Genomic DNA, 14,949 nt, shown 5'->3' with positions numbered 1-14,949 from the left:
CCTTTCTTTTTTCTTTTTTTTTTTTAATTTTTCTTCCTCCAGATATGCCAAGAAGAACAATTTTGGTAAACGTTTTGTCAAGTAGATCACTTGATCCTCATTTCGTTTCTATAATACATTCCATGAAATTAAGCTTTCTTCTTGACACTGACTTCTCTAAAAATTTATATGTAATTCCACTTGACGAATGTTCCTAACGAAACTAACCTGCTCAACATCGTATTTCTCGATAAAACGATAATATCCCATATTGGCCTGAAAATAATCCAAACTTTTTTAGAAAATCCCAACTAAACCCAACTAGCACCACTCTACGAAATTCCTTCTGATAGAACAAAGACACGAAGCTTCAAAAAAGGAGAAACAAAGCGATCTTAGTCCGAATCGATCGATCATCTCCTCGTGACCACGTTATTTTTACTCGGTATCTTGAAATCCGTCTGGAGTGCGCCGATTTCCTTGCTTTATACTCCAATCAAAAGTCATTCTCTCCTGCGACCCCCGTTTCGTAGAAAAATTACGCGTTTGCCGGTCGAGTTAGGGCGATAATGCTCGAATGGCCGATAAAAAAGTCTAATCCGTTGCGATGTATTTTTGTAAATACTGGCATAAGATAGATAAAACGCTGACTGATACCTATCTGGTAGGAAAACAAGATTCAACCAGCACGTAGATGAAGATAAATCGATTGATTCTGGCTTCGCAGAAAGTTTCATCGACCATGTGACTCGTTCCATTAAAAGGAATACGATTGTCGATATTTTACTACCGATTCGACGATACGTGGTTGCTGCTTCATCGTTTCTCAGCCGAGTTTCGCTTGCCTGGTTCCCTTTGTACGCAAATTTGTGACGTCAAGCGGAAGATCGTTATTCATCGTTTTTCGGATCCTTCGTTGAAGAACGGCTGTCTCATTCAGACGTTTCTTCTCCCAGTATACTTTTGTTCGAGAGCTTTTTTATTAAATGCGCAGCATATGCGATGGCACATTTAAATGGACATTTAAAACAGGGATTATTGGATCTCAATAAGCGCCGCTTTAAAACTCGTAACTATTCGTTTCAATTATTATATTCGTTAATCGTACATGCGTTATTGCAATTTTAGAGTAAAATTCAAATACTTTTCCAGGAGATACGATTGAAAGTATTTATCGCAATTCTTTATTTATTACCTTTATGTTAGCTTTGGATATTAATCTCTGCAAGAGAAGTTGGTTTCGTTTGATAGTTTTTTTGGAAGGAATTATTAAAAATGAACAAATAACGGAAACATTTATGCCAACAATTTCTGAGAACATTTTTCTACGTTTCTATATTTAGTAGATTTATTATAGTTAGGATACCTATTACTTTATCAAGTCCTTAAATCTTGGAACTTTAATTGGATCTTTCTAAAACATCATCAGCAGTTAAGGTAAAGATTCTAGCAGAGAATGATAAGATTTCACAATTAGACGTACGAAGAAAAGGGTAGCATGAATTGCTTGGGGTTAGAAGTCGCGGAAGAGGCGACGACGTCGATGGATCGACATTTTTCTCGCCACCTTGCCCTGGTTCCGCGGCATTGAAGAGCCTTGAGACTCGTCCAGATATCGATCGTTAAAACGAGACATTAATCCCCACGCATCGACATATGCCACGAGGTTCGAGATTTCGGAGATTCCTAAATCCACACAGTGGCGTGATACCCTCTGTATCGCGAATATTAATCCCCATACTTTCGCTGATTCTTGATTCTAAAAATTTCCACAAACAGCCATGGAATATTCTTCGTTGAAAATAATATAGAAAGTACTTCCCATTCTAATATTTTCGAGTCGAGTCAAATCTTTATTGTGAATTTATTAAAGAATGATTTAAAATCAAAATTTCTCATTCCAATAAAAAATTTCTAATTTTTCCAATAAGAAGTAAATACCCTTATGCTTCTAATAAATAATAAATATTATAATACCATCGATCACTGTTATAAAATTTGTGTTGAATTAACAATTAATCCTTTAGATTTAGTATACATATACTTGTTACCATATGTATAATAGCAATAAAAGCATACCTAATATGGATAATAGGAAGCATATCCCTATTTGTGAATAGTGATATAGATTATATACATCTATAACAAATTCATTTTACTAAAATGAACATATTTTTCGTTAACGTACTTCGTATTAAAATTCTTTAGAGAAATTTCAATTACTTCTACGAAGGGTCCGATCACGTACGACTAACAACACGTTGGCCAATAAAAGAGTCGATACCAGTGTATCAGCGTGCCGTACGAATACGAATTAAATCGAGATAAAAATTGTATTTTATGGAGAATTATTCCGTCAATGGGAATTATCATCCTTTCGTGATTAAATTTTTATTAACAAACTTTTTAGAAACTTTAAAGCCAATTTTATTTATATCAACGATCATTCTAATTGTTCTTATACGAGAATTAAACGATGTATCTAATATACCATTTTATCTAGAAATTAAAGCTGACCGACGCTTATGGAATCAAAGTCCCACCGAAACAAGGTTTCGTAATCAGGAGTGCTCATAGTATTCTTTTAGAAAGTTAAGAAATGAACCTAATTGACTGTGATATATCTACAACTCTTTGATCTCATCGATCAAAATCAGACAAAAGTTGCTACTATAACGAGCTGCTACTATATCTATGAATTATTGTCGAATAAGAACCTCGGCGTGATAAATTTTCTTTCTTTTCATCTGTCAGATATGATTTAAAGATAGTCAAAGAACGAAGGTAATTCTGGAAGAATGAATGTAATTCGAACAATATCGAGATGATAAATCACGTTTCAGTTCGAATTGCCAAATATTTATTTAGATATATTATAAATATATAGAATTGTTCATGAAATTATTTGGACACTCAATTATCAGTATTATAATTACCGCTAATCATAGCTGTGCATTGAGAAAAAATTGATCGTTTGAACTAACCAGTTTATTATTTATCGTAGAGTGGTCGAAAATAATTAGAAATTATATCGAAATACTACAAAATTATCATCTCGCAAATGCTTCAAATTACCTAGAATTTTCATTTCATCGTTTTTTTACAGAAGTTTCAGAGAATAAACGAAAAACGAGTGGAATCTTTAATTAAATTATCATGTAATGGATATCAAAAGTCTGCTTAAACTTACAACCAAAAATGTTTATCTTATCGCAATATAATTGATGTGATAATACAAAACCTTCAACAACAGTCTAATCGTTAAATCATCTTTCGGTAAACATGTTCAATTAAGAGCGATCTAAAGACTTTACACCTCGAATCTTCATTTTATTGTCTCTTACGGAATATCAATGATAAATCATTTGAAATATTCATAATTTCAATCGAATCATTCTCATAACAATATCAGACGCCCAAGCTGAGTTCAAAATCTCCAAATTTTCTGTGGTACGATTTTATTATAGCACAAACAGGAATCTATAGTAAAGTACTATAATATGACGCTATAATAATAGAAAATATACATTAAATTCAATAATTTTATAATAAGATTCTACCATAAAATTGTACGACTTAAAGGACCACAATTTTCGTGGCCAATTAAAAATCCTGTTTAATTTCTAGCAAATTATTTCCATAGTTATATTGCTGGCTCTGCTTAAATTTTCTAAAATATGAAATTACCTGAACGGCTATGATGCTAGCCATGGCTGTAATATCTGCCAGGGCTCTCAGGTAATTAAAATACCTGACGTACTCGTCCACGTTTCCAACTGCAAACTCAGTGTTCGTTTGTTGAACCATCTTCTTTTTTATAGCTTCTACCTTCTCTGACAACGATTTACCCAACTCGATACGATCTCCCTAACCGAAATTCAGGTACTCTAATACTTCTTTGGTTGCCTCGTGATAATCCTTTCACTTTCGTCTCTTCTTTATTCTTCTTACGAAAGTATCACGCTTTCTATAATACTTCTTTCACCGATTGTTACACTACAAAGTCTTCTTGTTCAACGAACAATTATTTTAAAATACGTTTAATTAAAACAGTCTTTAGATGTCTTGAAAATAGCACCAGACAAAAATTGGTCACAAGACAAAGTTCAACCTCGTCGATCACGATTATCTTACGCACTTTCCGATGAGGTCAAATTTCCGTCAAATTTCCAAGGAAATTTTAGAGCAATTTTCCACAGGCCAAAGTTCAATTTGGTCGATCACAACCAACCGTTGTATGCACTTCTGGACGAATTTTCTTCGAAGCAGCGTTTCGCAAGCCAAAATTCAGCTTGGTCAGTCACCTTCTTTCTAATCTTTCTACGAAACTTGTCAAAGTTCTATTTAAAATTGTCTTTCACCAAAACTTTATAATCAGAATAAGCACGTGCTTCCGTCGATAGCGTGGAAATTATGTTTCACGAAATTTGCGAGAAATATTCACGATCTTTTATGGATAACGCGAACTGTCGCGACTAGCACGTGTTCTATGTTCAAACGTAAGGAATACAGAATAGCGTTTCGATTACACTGCGCCTCGGAGCACGTTTACGAGTAGCGTGAACGTCGCTCGACTGCAAAGCGTGGTCTACGTGCCTGATTCCCGGCTGCCAGCTATTTATCTGGGCCAAAGTTCTGCGTTTGTTGCGCGCCATAGTGGGGAGAAACACGACCTGTGAATCGCTCCGACGGAAGTTACGAGTTATAGTTGAAGTTTGGTGAGAGGAATGCTTAGATTCTGTGTATTATGAGTAGACTGTAAATTGTTATGCCGGTTCGTATTTTTATGATCAACGTTCGTGGCCACTTTTAGTTTCCATTTCCCAAAGACCGAGTCTTAATCAAACATCAAATGAGTTTGGATCGAATTAAACAGAATTTGCACGATATAAAAGTAAATTGTAAAAGGTAAATTATACGTTCGTAACGAATGAAAGAAGAAAACTTTGTAATATAAAGATCGCTGATAGAAGATGCTTGAGTATTATGAATCGTGATCACAGAAAAGGGTTTTATCATTCAGATTGTCTTGCACAATAATTTACATGCTACTCTCTGACTCACCAAAGTATTCGTGCATTTGCAGCTCTTTACGAATATACTATGCGTCATACATTTTGAAATTTTATTAGCCTTATCATCTGAGAGACACCGTTGTTGCTAATGGTATTGATAAACTCGAAGATTTTAAGCGGCCAATGTGACGAATAGACAGGGGATTCTCATGCGCATTTATAGGAAATACGAAAATGCAAAGTTTCACGGAACGCACGTGACGTGAAAAACTATGTAAAATATTTATCCGTACGATACCTGGCGCTATAGAATTGAAAAAAAGAAAACATACGAATTTTCATGAAAATGCGGAATTTCGCGATGATTTATAAAAAGAAACCACGAAATACGATTCTTACAAGTAAGTGGATTATAACGAAACAGTATTATTGGGGAAATTTGTTAATATAATGAATGTAATGACGAATGGCTGCCCGTTAATGACTCATCTAATTGTATTACTTATGAGTCACAACTAATAATTACACACGAAGAAAATGTAACTGTTTTCAATATGTAAATTATCTACTGTACTAAATTCTGTTCTATTAAAATCGAGTTGTGCGTGAGGCGTTGTAATCGAGCTTGAAGGATCATGAGGCACCGTTAAGTGGCCGGAACGTACCTTCTATAAAACGCATCAACTGGGGCGCGCACTTTATTGGCCGAATTTGGACATCTACCAAGTACTTGATTCTTGTAAAAGCCTTAAACCGTTTCGTTTAACGGTTATTTGTTTTATAATATTATTTCTTTCTCTCTATACAAAAATTACAGATATTTTACGTAGCAAGTTTACTTCGAAATGTTTCAGTAACTTTTCATTTTCTGCAGAATTTATAGAAAATTTGAATTATTCACCAGCTTATCGACGATCATTGTCTTTCTTCTTTCATTTCTAATAAATAACAAGTCTTGTTACGAGGCATAAATGTACTATAAAAGTATTTAAACAAACAAGTTTTTTTCATTTAATTATTTGCTTTGATTAAATTGTACAATGTATGATAAATATTCTGCAAAAATCGCATAGAAGAATTCCAGAAATCGAGGATGTCATAGTTTCAATTGCAAGAGGGTGCAGTTCAACTCAGTAATTAGTTGAATAAACAGCACTTTATACCTGGGAACATTATGATGTCCCTAAACAGATAACTAAAATAATATCAACTCTATAAATCAAATCATAGCCTCAGGTAACAAGTCGTAGCCAAGGCAGCCCAAGATTTTTCGAAATCGCCTTGAAATATTCATAAATATGCAATAATCCCAAGAAACATTAATTTACATTTTTGATATATTTCCGTAAAAACTATCACTTTTACCGATCGTAGATGTTATAACTCTTGTATAATGCTATTTTACGATATAAAAAGATTGTTTTCTCCTTTATCTATTTATTTTAAGTCGGATCGATCTCAAAGTTATTAGCATTTCAGGCTGTACAACGATGTTTACAATTCTCAAAGAAGCTTAAAGTATTATATATTCTATATATCGTATAATACTATGTATGTATGATAATATAATAAGTTCTAGTTGAAGTCTCGATAACGGTACTCGATTTCTTGGAACGTGTTGTTTTTTCAAAAGGATCAAACAACTCGTAAGTTGCGTTACACGATGCAGACACTAGGAATATTTTATTTTATTTTGTTTCAGGCACAGAATATCGCAATACAGCAGCTGTTACAAAACACTGAAGCATCGATCGTGATGTTAATACGCGTTTATTCAGTTACGTACGTCCAGCTGTACAACTTGTTCAATCCTGATTTTCGAAAAAATCCTGCCAAAATTCAAAGTTGATAAAATAGCAATTAACTGTCTGCGGTTTTGTAATTTATTTTACTAGTGTGCGGACAAATTCAAAGAAATCTTTAAATTTCAAACATATATTTATATAAATTCGAGAAAATTTCAAATTTGCGGAAGGAATATATAAAATGCAAATGAGTGCATCTAATCTCTTGGATGAAATAGAAGTAGTGGTTGGACGTATTTGAAACATGCAGTATATCGGGGTTAGGGTTAGGGAACATAACGGGAATATAAATTTGAAGTATTTTTTTTTTTTACGGGAAGGAACTACGAAGATTTATTGCGAGGAATTAAAATATAAGCACCGTTTACATTGGAGAAATTTTGTATTCGTAAAGCCGAACTGAAAATAAGAAATCGTATTGACCGGAACGACGAGTTTCTTTTTAGATTTAAAAAATAGAAATTCTGAGCTACGAATTCTCCGAATTTTGTTTTACTCGTTTGCAAGAACTGTGAATGTTTCGTGATTTAAGATGAAATCTAAAAATCACTGCGCGATAGGTCATCAAAAGATATCAGAAAGTAGAATCGAAAATTCTAAAGAAAACGATATTCAATTTTCCAATATTTACATAATTTCAATGACAACGACAATTTTCACAAATTAGAAAAAATAACTTCTCGTTACTTTTGTCGCAAAAATAATGACGCTAGATAGAATGCAAGTAGAAGATAATAAAATTGTGATTCTTCTTCCCAAAGCATCTAACGATAATAAAGTTTGACAACTTATTATTCTCTGTCGTTTTATTCTCGCGATCAAAAATCACATGACAGGAACTCATGTGACCCAATATCTTGGCAAATGTCTTTTTAAACCTACCAAGAAGCACTCGATTTTCAACGACAGCGTCCTCACGTCTAATATTAGTAATAGCTCGAAGAACGGATAATAATAGTAAAGATGAGGCAAACGCTTCTCTTGTGCATATTTTCGGCTATTGTTCTCAGCATAAGAGAATCTGTGTGCTTATAATTGGATTTAAGGGAATCCCGTTAAATCATATCATATCTGACCAATGCACTGTAACATTTTTTGGAAATACGGATACCTCGAAACATCCTTTTTATTGGGAATTCAACGCGTTCAAACAATTGCTATCGTAAATATACTCCACCGAAATACCCTCTTTTTTTCTATATTTCATAAAAATGGAATTTTACGAAAATTCCTATACAAATGAATGTAGAGTCAATGCAATTGTATTTAATAATAATGATAATAAATTTATTTGTATTTTAGGTGCATAACATATTACTAGCAGATTGTTAGATTCTTATTTCTAATTTCTTACGTTATACTATATTCTTATATCGGTCTCTTAATTACTATATTATGTTTCTATTATTATTTTTTAAAATATAGATTGACTTTTTTCTATTAATTAGTACCTATCTGTCCTAGCGTGTACAGTACAGTGATATATCTATATTTCTATATAAAAACAAATTCTTCTAAGAGTAGAGTTTGTACTTGTTAATTAATAAAGTTATCCACAAGTTACATGTAATAATTTGCACTGTATTCTTTGTAACAAAACACGATTAGTATTATACACAAATCAGAAAATTCCTCTTATGATTCTTTAAAATAAAAAATGACATTTTTATGGAAAATATCTTTTCTTATACCTACGATATTTAGCATGATATTCTTTTAACTAGAAATGAACATTTATAACTTTAATGTGAAATCGAATTTCGATTCGAAATGGACTATGACCTCTTCTTCGCTCGAATCCGATTGTTCTCTACTCAGGCGTTTTACGTTACAACTCACTGTCTTTCTTTTTTCTCGCGTAGTTTTCTCAACGAAAAAAGCACGTTCGAACGTTGACTCAGGCAGCGAAATTTATATTCGAATTCGAGCGAAGCGATAGCGATTCCGTAAACCGGGTGACCACTTTTCCTGGCCACTGATATCATCGCTACGAATCTTCCTAAGATCCACAAACAGTCAAATTTGTTTGTCCACTGCGCTGCTAATTCGAGGTGAGTCAACCGGAGATTTCGGCGAAAAGGATCGCCTATTTTGAACCACCAAATTCGATCAATTTATCGTTTTGTGACACTCGTAAATTCGTGGGTGTGTTTCTTCTTTCCTGATTAGGAAGCGAGCAATCGAGAAACAAGTTATCAAGATGAGTCTGTTTCTGGTTCTCTCAGAGTGCTGATAATATTTTTATTTCTATCGGAAATGATATTTTTAACATAACATGTTCTTTTTCGTACAGTTAGAAATGCAAACGGTAAAAGGTGTAACTTTTTTCAAAGTAAGGCAGATGAAAAATTTGAAATATTCTTATTAAGAACAGGGTTGATTCTTTTCAACTATATTAATTTTAATAATATTCCTATATCGTACATTTATATTGTTTCATAAATGATCAATTACGTTGTAAAGATAAGAAATATCATTAGAAATTGTATATCGTAGAAACACGCTTCAATTTGTAAAAGTTACGAGTGAAAGGCAGATGACGATTTCTCGTCTTCGTATGTAAAACCAACAGTTAGGGTTGAACCATGGGTGTACGTGACATTGCGCACGCATACTACAAGTACAGTAGGCGATATCTCTAAATGCGAACCGCCACAATCTAACGGACAGACAGATAATTTTCCTCCCAATTATTTCTCGTTCGTTCCGCTTGAATCATATCGTCTGCATGCTGGTAAATGGGAACGACGATTAAATCACGTCTTCATTTTCAACTGAACTTTCAATTTTCGATAAAATTCACGTCCACGGAGATACCTATTTTTTAAAACAATTTTATATCCCGACAAGAGTTACAAATGTTCTGTTTCATTTTGTATATTTCAGTAGAATTCTCAAACTTATTTTAACTATATATTTCGTATTTTAAATATATTTTAATTGCGTCAACATTTCCACGTATAATGAAAAATTGAGAAAAATATTCCTCTATGGAAATTAATTAAACTGCTTCATTTCAGGATATGTTTGTCGAAACGAGTTGCGTCGTACGTTCTCTGCGTATCAAAATTAATTACGTCGCCACTTTTCGTTTCCTGTGCATTTAATAATACGATGGCAATCTTTTTGTTCGTACGTTTCTCGCGCGTATATTTCGCGCGACTAATTTGTAAATTCGTCGACTCGTCGTTCTGCGTCCAAAGGAGATATAAAATTGACAAAATTCGGAAGAATTTTAATTTAACAGCCGATAAGATAAAAGAAGAACCGAACAGACCGAATTTACATCGATATTTTCAACTGCAGAAGAAAATCTTAATTTTATTCGCGGTATTCCCCTTATGAAAATTAATTAGAAAAATTAATTCCTCGTTATATTAAAGAAAGAAATGAATAAAACATGGATTGCATTTGACGCAATGAGATGGTAGGAAATTTGATCGAAGCAGCGAAATGCGAAAGTAAGGAGCCAATAAAAGGGAAGAGGCGTCAATGGCGTACTGACGCCAGCAGTGGTCCACTTCCGGTCTTCTCGCTCGTCCTCAGACACCCCAAATAAACTTACGTGTTTCGCTACAAGGCTCTCGAAGAACTTCAATTCCCTGCGGCGATTAACCGCGTGAAAAATAACATTCATTTTGCTATTAAATCGCGAGTACGATTATTATTTCAAATCACGAGTTTTCTTTCGTCTGCCTAAGTGGCATTGATGGCCTTTGGAAAGGCCACGTGCGTAAATGTACGATGATTCTTGCTCGGTATTCGTAGACGTCTGTACTATTTGCATCTGTTTAATTACAACTCTGAACATCAACACCGTTTTATTATTTCACGTAGCAATTTTCAAGGAACGTCTTTTACTTTCTCCTTCTGCATAAACAATAATTGACAGTAATTCCCTCGGCAAATACAATTTCAAAAATCCAATACCTTCGATAAGATCGAAAGGAGTAAATATAATATTTTCGTCGTGTTTACAATTCTGATTCAATTACAGAGCCTCTAATATATGTTATACCTTTAATGTTGTTAAAAAATATCGACAGCTTTAAATTGTCCTAAATTTTTATTAGCGCGTTCGCTGCCATTGACGCACATAGCGCCACGATTCAATTATCTTACTAAAGTTCCGAGTAATGCTGCTGAGGCAATCAGTGTATTTTTGAACTTGTGCGGTTCGATAGCAAAATTTCAAAGGACGAACAAGACAGCAAGCGTCGCAGCAATTACGCTTGACAGTGATTTATTCATGAAAACTAAGAATCGCTTGAGTCCTGAAGAATTAGATAAATATATACGCTTCTGAAAAATCCCAAAATTGCGCTACTATTACAGGAAATCAAACGATCTCGAATCTTGACAAAAAAGAAAGAGAAGAATTAAAGATCAAAGAAACAAAACTAAATACTCTTCCGACGATGACGCTATTTCAATAATTTGGGGCGCCGCCATGACCACCCTTAGATTTTTGCCAAACAAATAATAGAACACGCAGGGAGTCCCGTTTTAATCGATCCAGGCAAATATCCCCTACATTACACTGTACATTTCACTGTTTTCTGACGTAATACATAATATCTCCCAAACTATATTTATTTATTTTTGTACTCCTTTTATCTCGCATGACGTCCAGTTGCTTCTTACGATCGCTGCTTGGATTAATTCTATATCTAATCGTAATTATACTATTCGAAACACTTTTTCGAACGAAACTTATTTCGTCTCGGGGCAAACGTCTTCCAATGGACAGAAATCTTATTTAAGTGGACGTGCCTTCGAGATTTCAAGATCACCTCTGAAACAATTTTCTTCGAACGACGTACAATTTAGGAGATATTTTCGTGGATGGATGAAAACGGGACACCTGGTATGTACGTTCGATCGAACACGCGGTAAGAAGAGAAACGAGAAAAGAAACGAAGGTTCGGAAACGACAAATTATGTATCAATGTTGGATGCACGAGGGTCGAGGCCGGAAATAACTTTCGTTTCTTCTTGCAGCAGATAAGCGGCGAGAGACGCGGTTCTTTGCTTTGTTATCGACTATCGAATCGCTTGTTTTCTCTGTCACGGTTCTCCGCGTCTGCACAATGTTCATTATGCTTGCAGACTGATTGTAGAAGATTCAGACGAAGGCCATGCTGCCACTCGATGTTGACGATTCAGATTTTTGATTGTTTCTAAAGATTCGTGAAAGTTGATCTTGTATGTTCGGTATTTCGATTACTACGTTCTTTGATTTTACAATTTCGGACATACGAACCATTTTAGGATATACGCCGAAGAAATTCCAATTCGATTTCTAATTTTTCAAAAAAATTATTCTTAACCCCGATAACACCAATAATTTGAACTCGATTTTTAACATTCTAATCGTTCTAGCCCTGGAATAATAATTCTATCAATTCCAGTGTATAATTCCAATAACTAAATTCATTTCCTACTAAACAATCGGCGATGAGACGATGTACGTCAGACAAATTGTAAAACGAAATATGAAAATAAGGCGCAGTAGTCTTCCATAACAACAACACGCGAAGGATCAATGAATCAACGAGACAAGATGGCAAACGAGCAAGATATAAGATGCAAATTTCTTCTGAACATCCACGAAGTGGACGAGCGTTGAAAAAATTATTGTTGACGCGAGTTACACGGAGCATTAACGAGGCGAGTGTCACGAGATACGAAATTTCATCTGGAGCATGTCCAACCGATTAATAGACTAATCGATGATGTCAATATTATCCGCTTTCTTTCATTTTCTTTTTAACGTACGTTTTATACAATGACTTATTGCGTTTCGCGAATGCGTTATCGGATAAAGACGCTTGTCAACCTGTTGTATATTATTCTCACGTTGCGTAATTATATATTTTCGATCGCCACGAAGATTTAGTTTCTTTGATCGAGAGCGATTTCAGTTTCTAGAAGTTAGACTTTTATTTTCAGTCGGAACGTAACTGTCGCGATCAAAATGGAAAGAGTTGTGGAATAACAAGTATTTTCTCGCTTAAAAATTTTTTTTAGTGACAAGTGATAACTATAGGCGAACGAGAAATCTTTTTTCATTCTTGATAACCATTATCGATAAGGGAAACTTATTTCGGTAGCTCGTAACAGTTATCGGTGGGAGAAATTCTATTTCGATAGCACATAGTAGTTATCGACGAGGAAAATATGTTTTGCTTTGGATTAGATTTCCGGCTTTCAAGTTTATGTTTCATCACTACGAATAGTATAACTTTCGGCTTAAATTACTAACTAATATCAAACTCGAACAGAAGTTGTTCAGCATTTCGATGGCAATAATTTGCAACGGCGCCAGTTTCCAAAATGCTTGTCGTTCAATGCACACTTACGTTTATTGGACTTTCTATTGGTAATTAAAATTACCAGTTAAAATTCAATTTAACAAGCATAAGTTACTCTAAACTTTGCGCAGATCTCATTTTCCTTTGGTCGTCCATTTCTTTCACGCTGATCTTTTACACTGAACCAGTATAAATCGATGTAAAAAATGGCTTAAAATAAACGATCGTCGTTATCTTTCGCAGAGAACTAATATAAATCAGTATGAAAAATAGTTTAAAATAAATGATCGTCGTTAAAAGCTAAGTAGATTGAACGCAACTGATTACCTATGGTTTATACCACTTTCTCTCTCATATCTCGAAAACAAAGACGAATCGACCGATGTATATGACATTCTTTGCTCAAAATGGTCTCATAAACATGCTGGTACAGTATGTCGAATGAAATCCGAAACACCCTGTATATTTTAATAACGATACGAGAAAACTAACAATATGATTTTCGATAAAAGTATCACCGATCGTAATTTTATTGAGAAACCTTTGTTCTGTTCAATTGCAATGATTGAAAAAGATTTCCAAGATAAATCGGATATTCTTTGTTTTCAAAGAAACATCATTCAAGCAAAAATAGAACATCGTACGACTGAAAATCAGCTTCTGACGCCGGCCTTCTGTGGTATTACGGTTCGATGCAATTGAAAATCAATTATCCGAAAGAAATGGCTAATTAGTTATCGTCCAGGAATTATATCGAAGTAAGCTTATACACTCCAATTAGCGACGCATGCGGTACTCCAATTACTATGTTAATTAAATATAGTTAATTGATGAAACAGTGTAACACGAGTAACGAGAACAATATTAGGCTTCCTTGCTAATAAAGCAAGATATTCTGTGGTAGATTAATTAACGTTCGAAATATATTTCCCAATTTAAGGCGAGTCTTTATTGCGATGTTTCGTTATGTACAGGGAAATATTTTTGAAATAAAATCGTTTAATGAAAGTGATAAATATTCTTTTCTTTCTTTAAATAGATAATGGTTCCTTTTGATGAAAAATATGCACATACATATATTTTTCACTCGTATTTGTGGCTAGAAGCGAGAGCAAGATGCTCGTTCATACTCATCAGGATTAATTTCCATTATATCTTTTTCGTTTTAGCTTGAGAATAATCAGACAAAGGAATTTTTACGTTTGTAGAATTTCTAATCAAAAAAAGATGATTATATAAAGGTACAACACGTTCTTTACTTAATTACTTTTATCTAGAGCAGAGTAAATGGATTATCTTCAAGATTAATTTCCGCTATGCCTTTGTTTCCTTTATCTTTAGAAAAAAGAAAAAAAAATGACTAGACGAAGCAAATTTTTGCACTACGAGTTATGTTTATAATTCTTCATTATATCTATCTCGAGCAGAAATGGCTGAGTCTACAAAAGATTCTCTTGTGTCCTGCCTTGTGGAATTAAAAATTAATGAAATTAATGAAATCAATTAATTCAATTGAAACAAAAATATTTTTATCTTCTACAGAGATCGACGAATGAATAAAAGAATTTTCCACGCTTGGATTTCTGCAGAATTTCAAATACCACATTAATTAAATATACGAATAATTAGAATACTTAGAATAGAATAATTAATTAGAATAACATCCGGAGGCTTCGCGATTCTTAATATTCGCAATTTTAGATGTCAACAATTCTATATGATTTCGTACATTGTCGTGTTAATTTATATCTTCATAATTCCTTAATTCATATTAATTCGTCTTTTTATCTTCTTCGTTTCCTCCAAATAATGTTTATTTATAAACGAATATTCCAG

The 14,949-nt window shown here is 33.8% G+C and overlaps 1 protein-coding gene across 7 annotated transcripts in view; it reads right to left on the bottom strand.

Moving 5' to 3' along the window:
• LOC126925340 (cAMP-specific 3',5'-cyclic phosphodiesterase-like) overlaps positions 1–14,949 on the bottom strand; it is a 120,602-nt gene that overhangs the window by 16,374 nt on the left and 89,279 nt on the right. Inside the window, exon 1 of one of the 7 annotated variants that reach the window (XM_050740770.1) lies at positions 3,667–4,536. The exons of the other annotated variants lie outside the window; for them this stretch is intronic. Within the exon in view, the coding sequence (XP_050596727.1) occupies positions 3,667–3,786 (120 nt within the window). The 5' untranslated portion in view covers positions 3,787–4,536. Of the gene's footprint in view, positions 1–3,666; positions 4,537–14,949 lie in introns of those variants that run through there. 7 annotated transcript variants of the gene reach the window in all.

The sequence above is a fragment of the Bombus affinis genome, chromosome 16, assembly GCF_024516045.1.
Source record: "Bombus affinis isolate iyBomAffi1 chromosome 16, iyBomAffi1.2, whole genome shotgun sequence".
NCBI lineage: Eukaryota > Metazoa > Arthropoda > Insecta > Hymenoptera > Apidae > Bombus > Bombus affinis.
The sequence above is the reverse complement of the archived record's forward strand: the minus strand, read 5'-3'. Positions and strand labels throughout refer to the sequence as shown.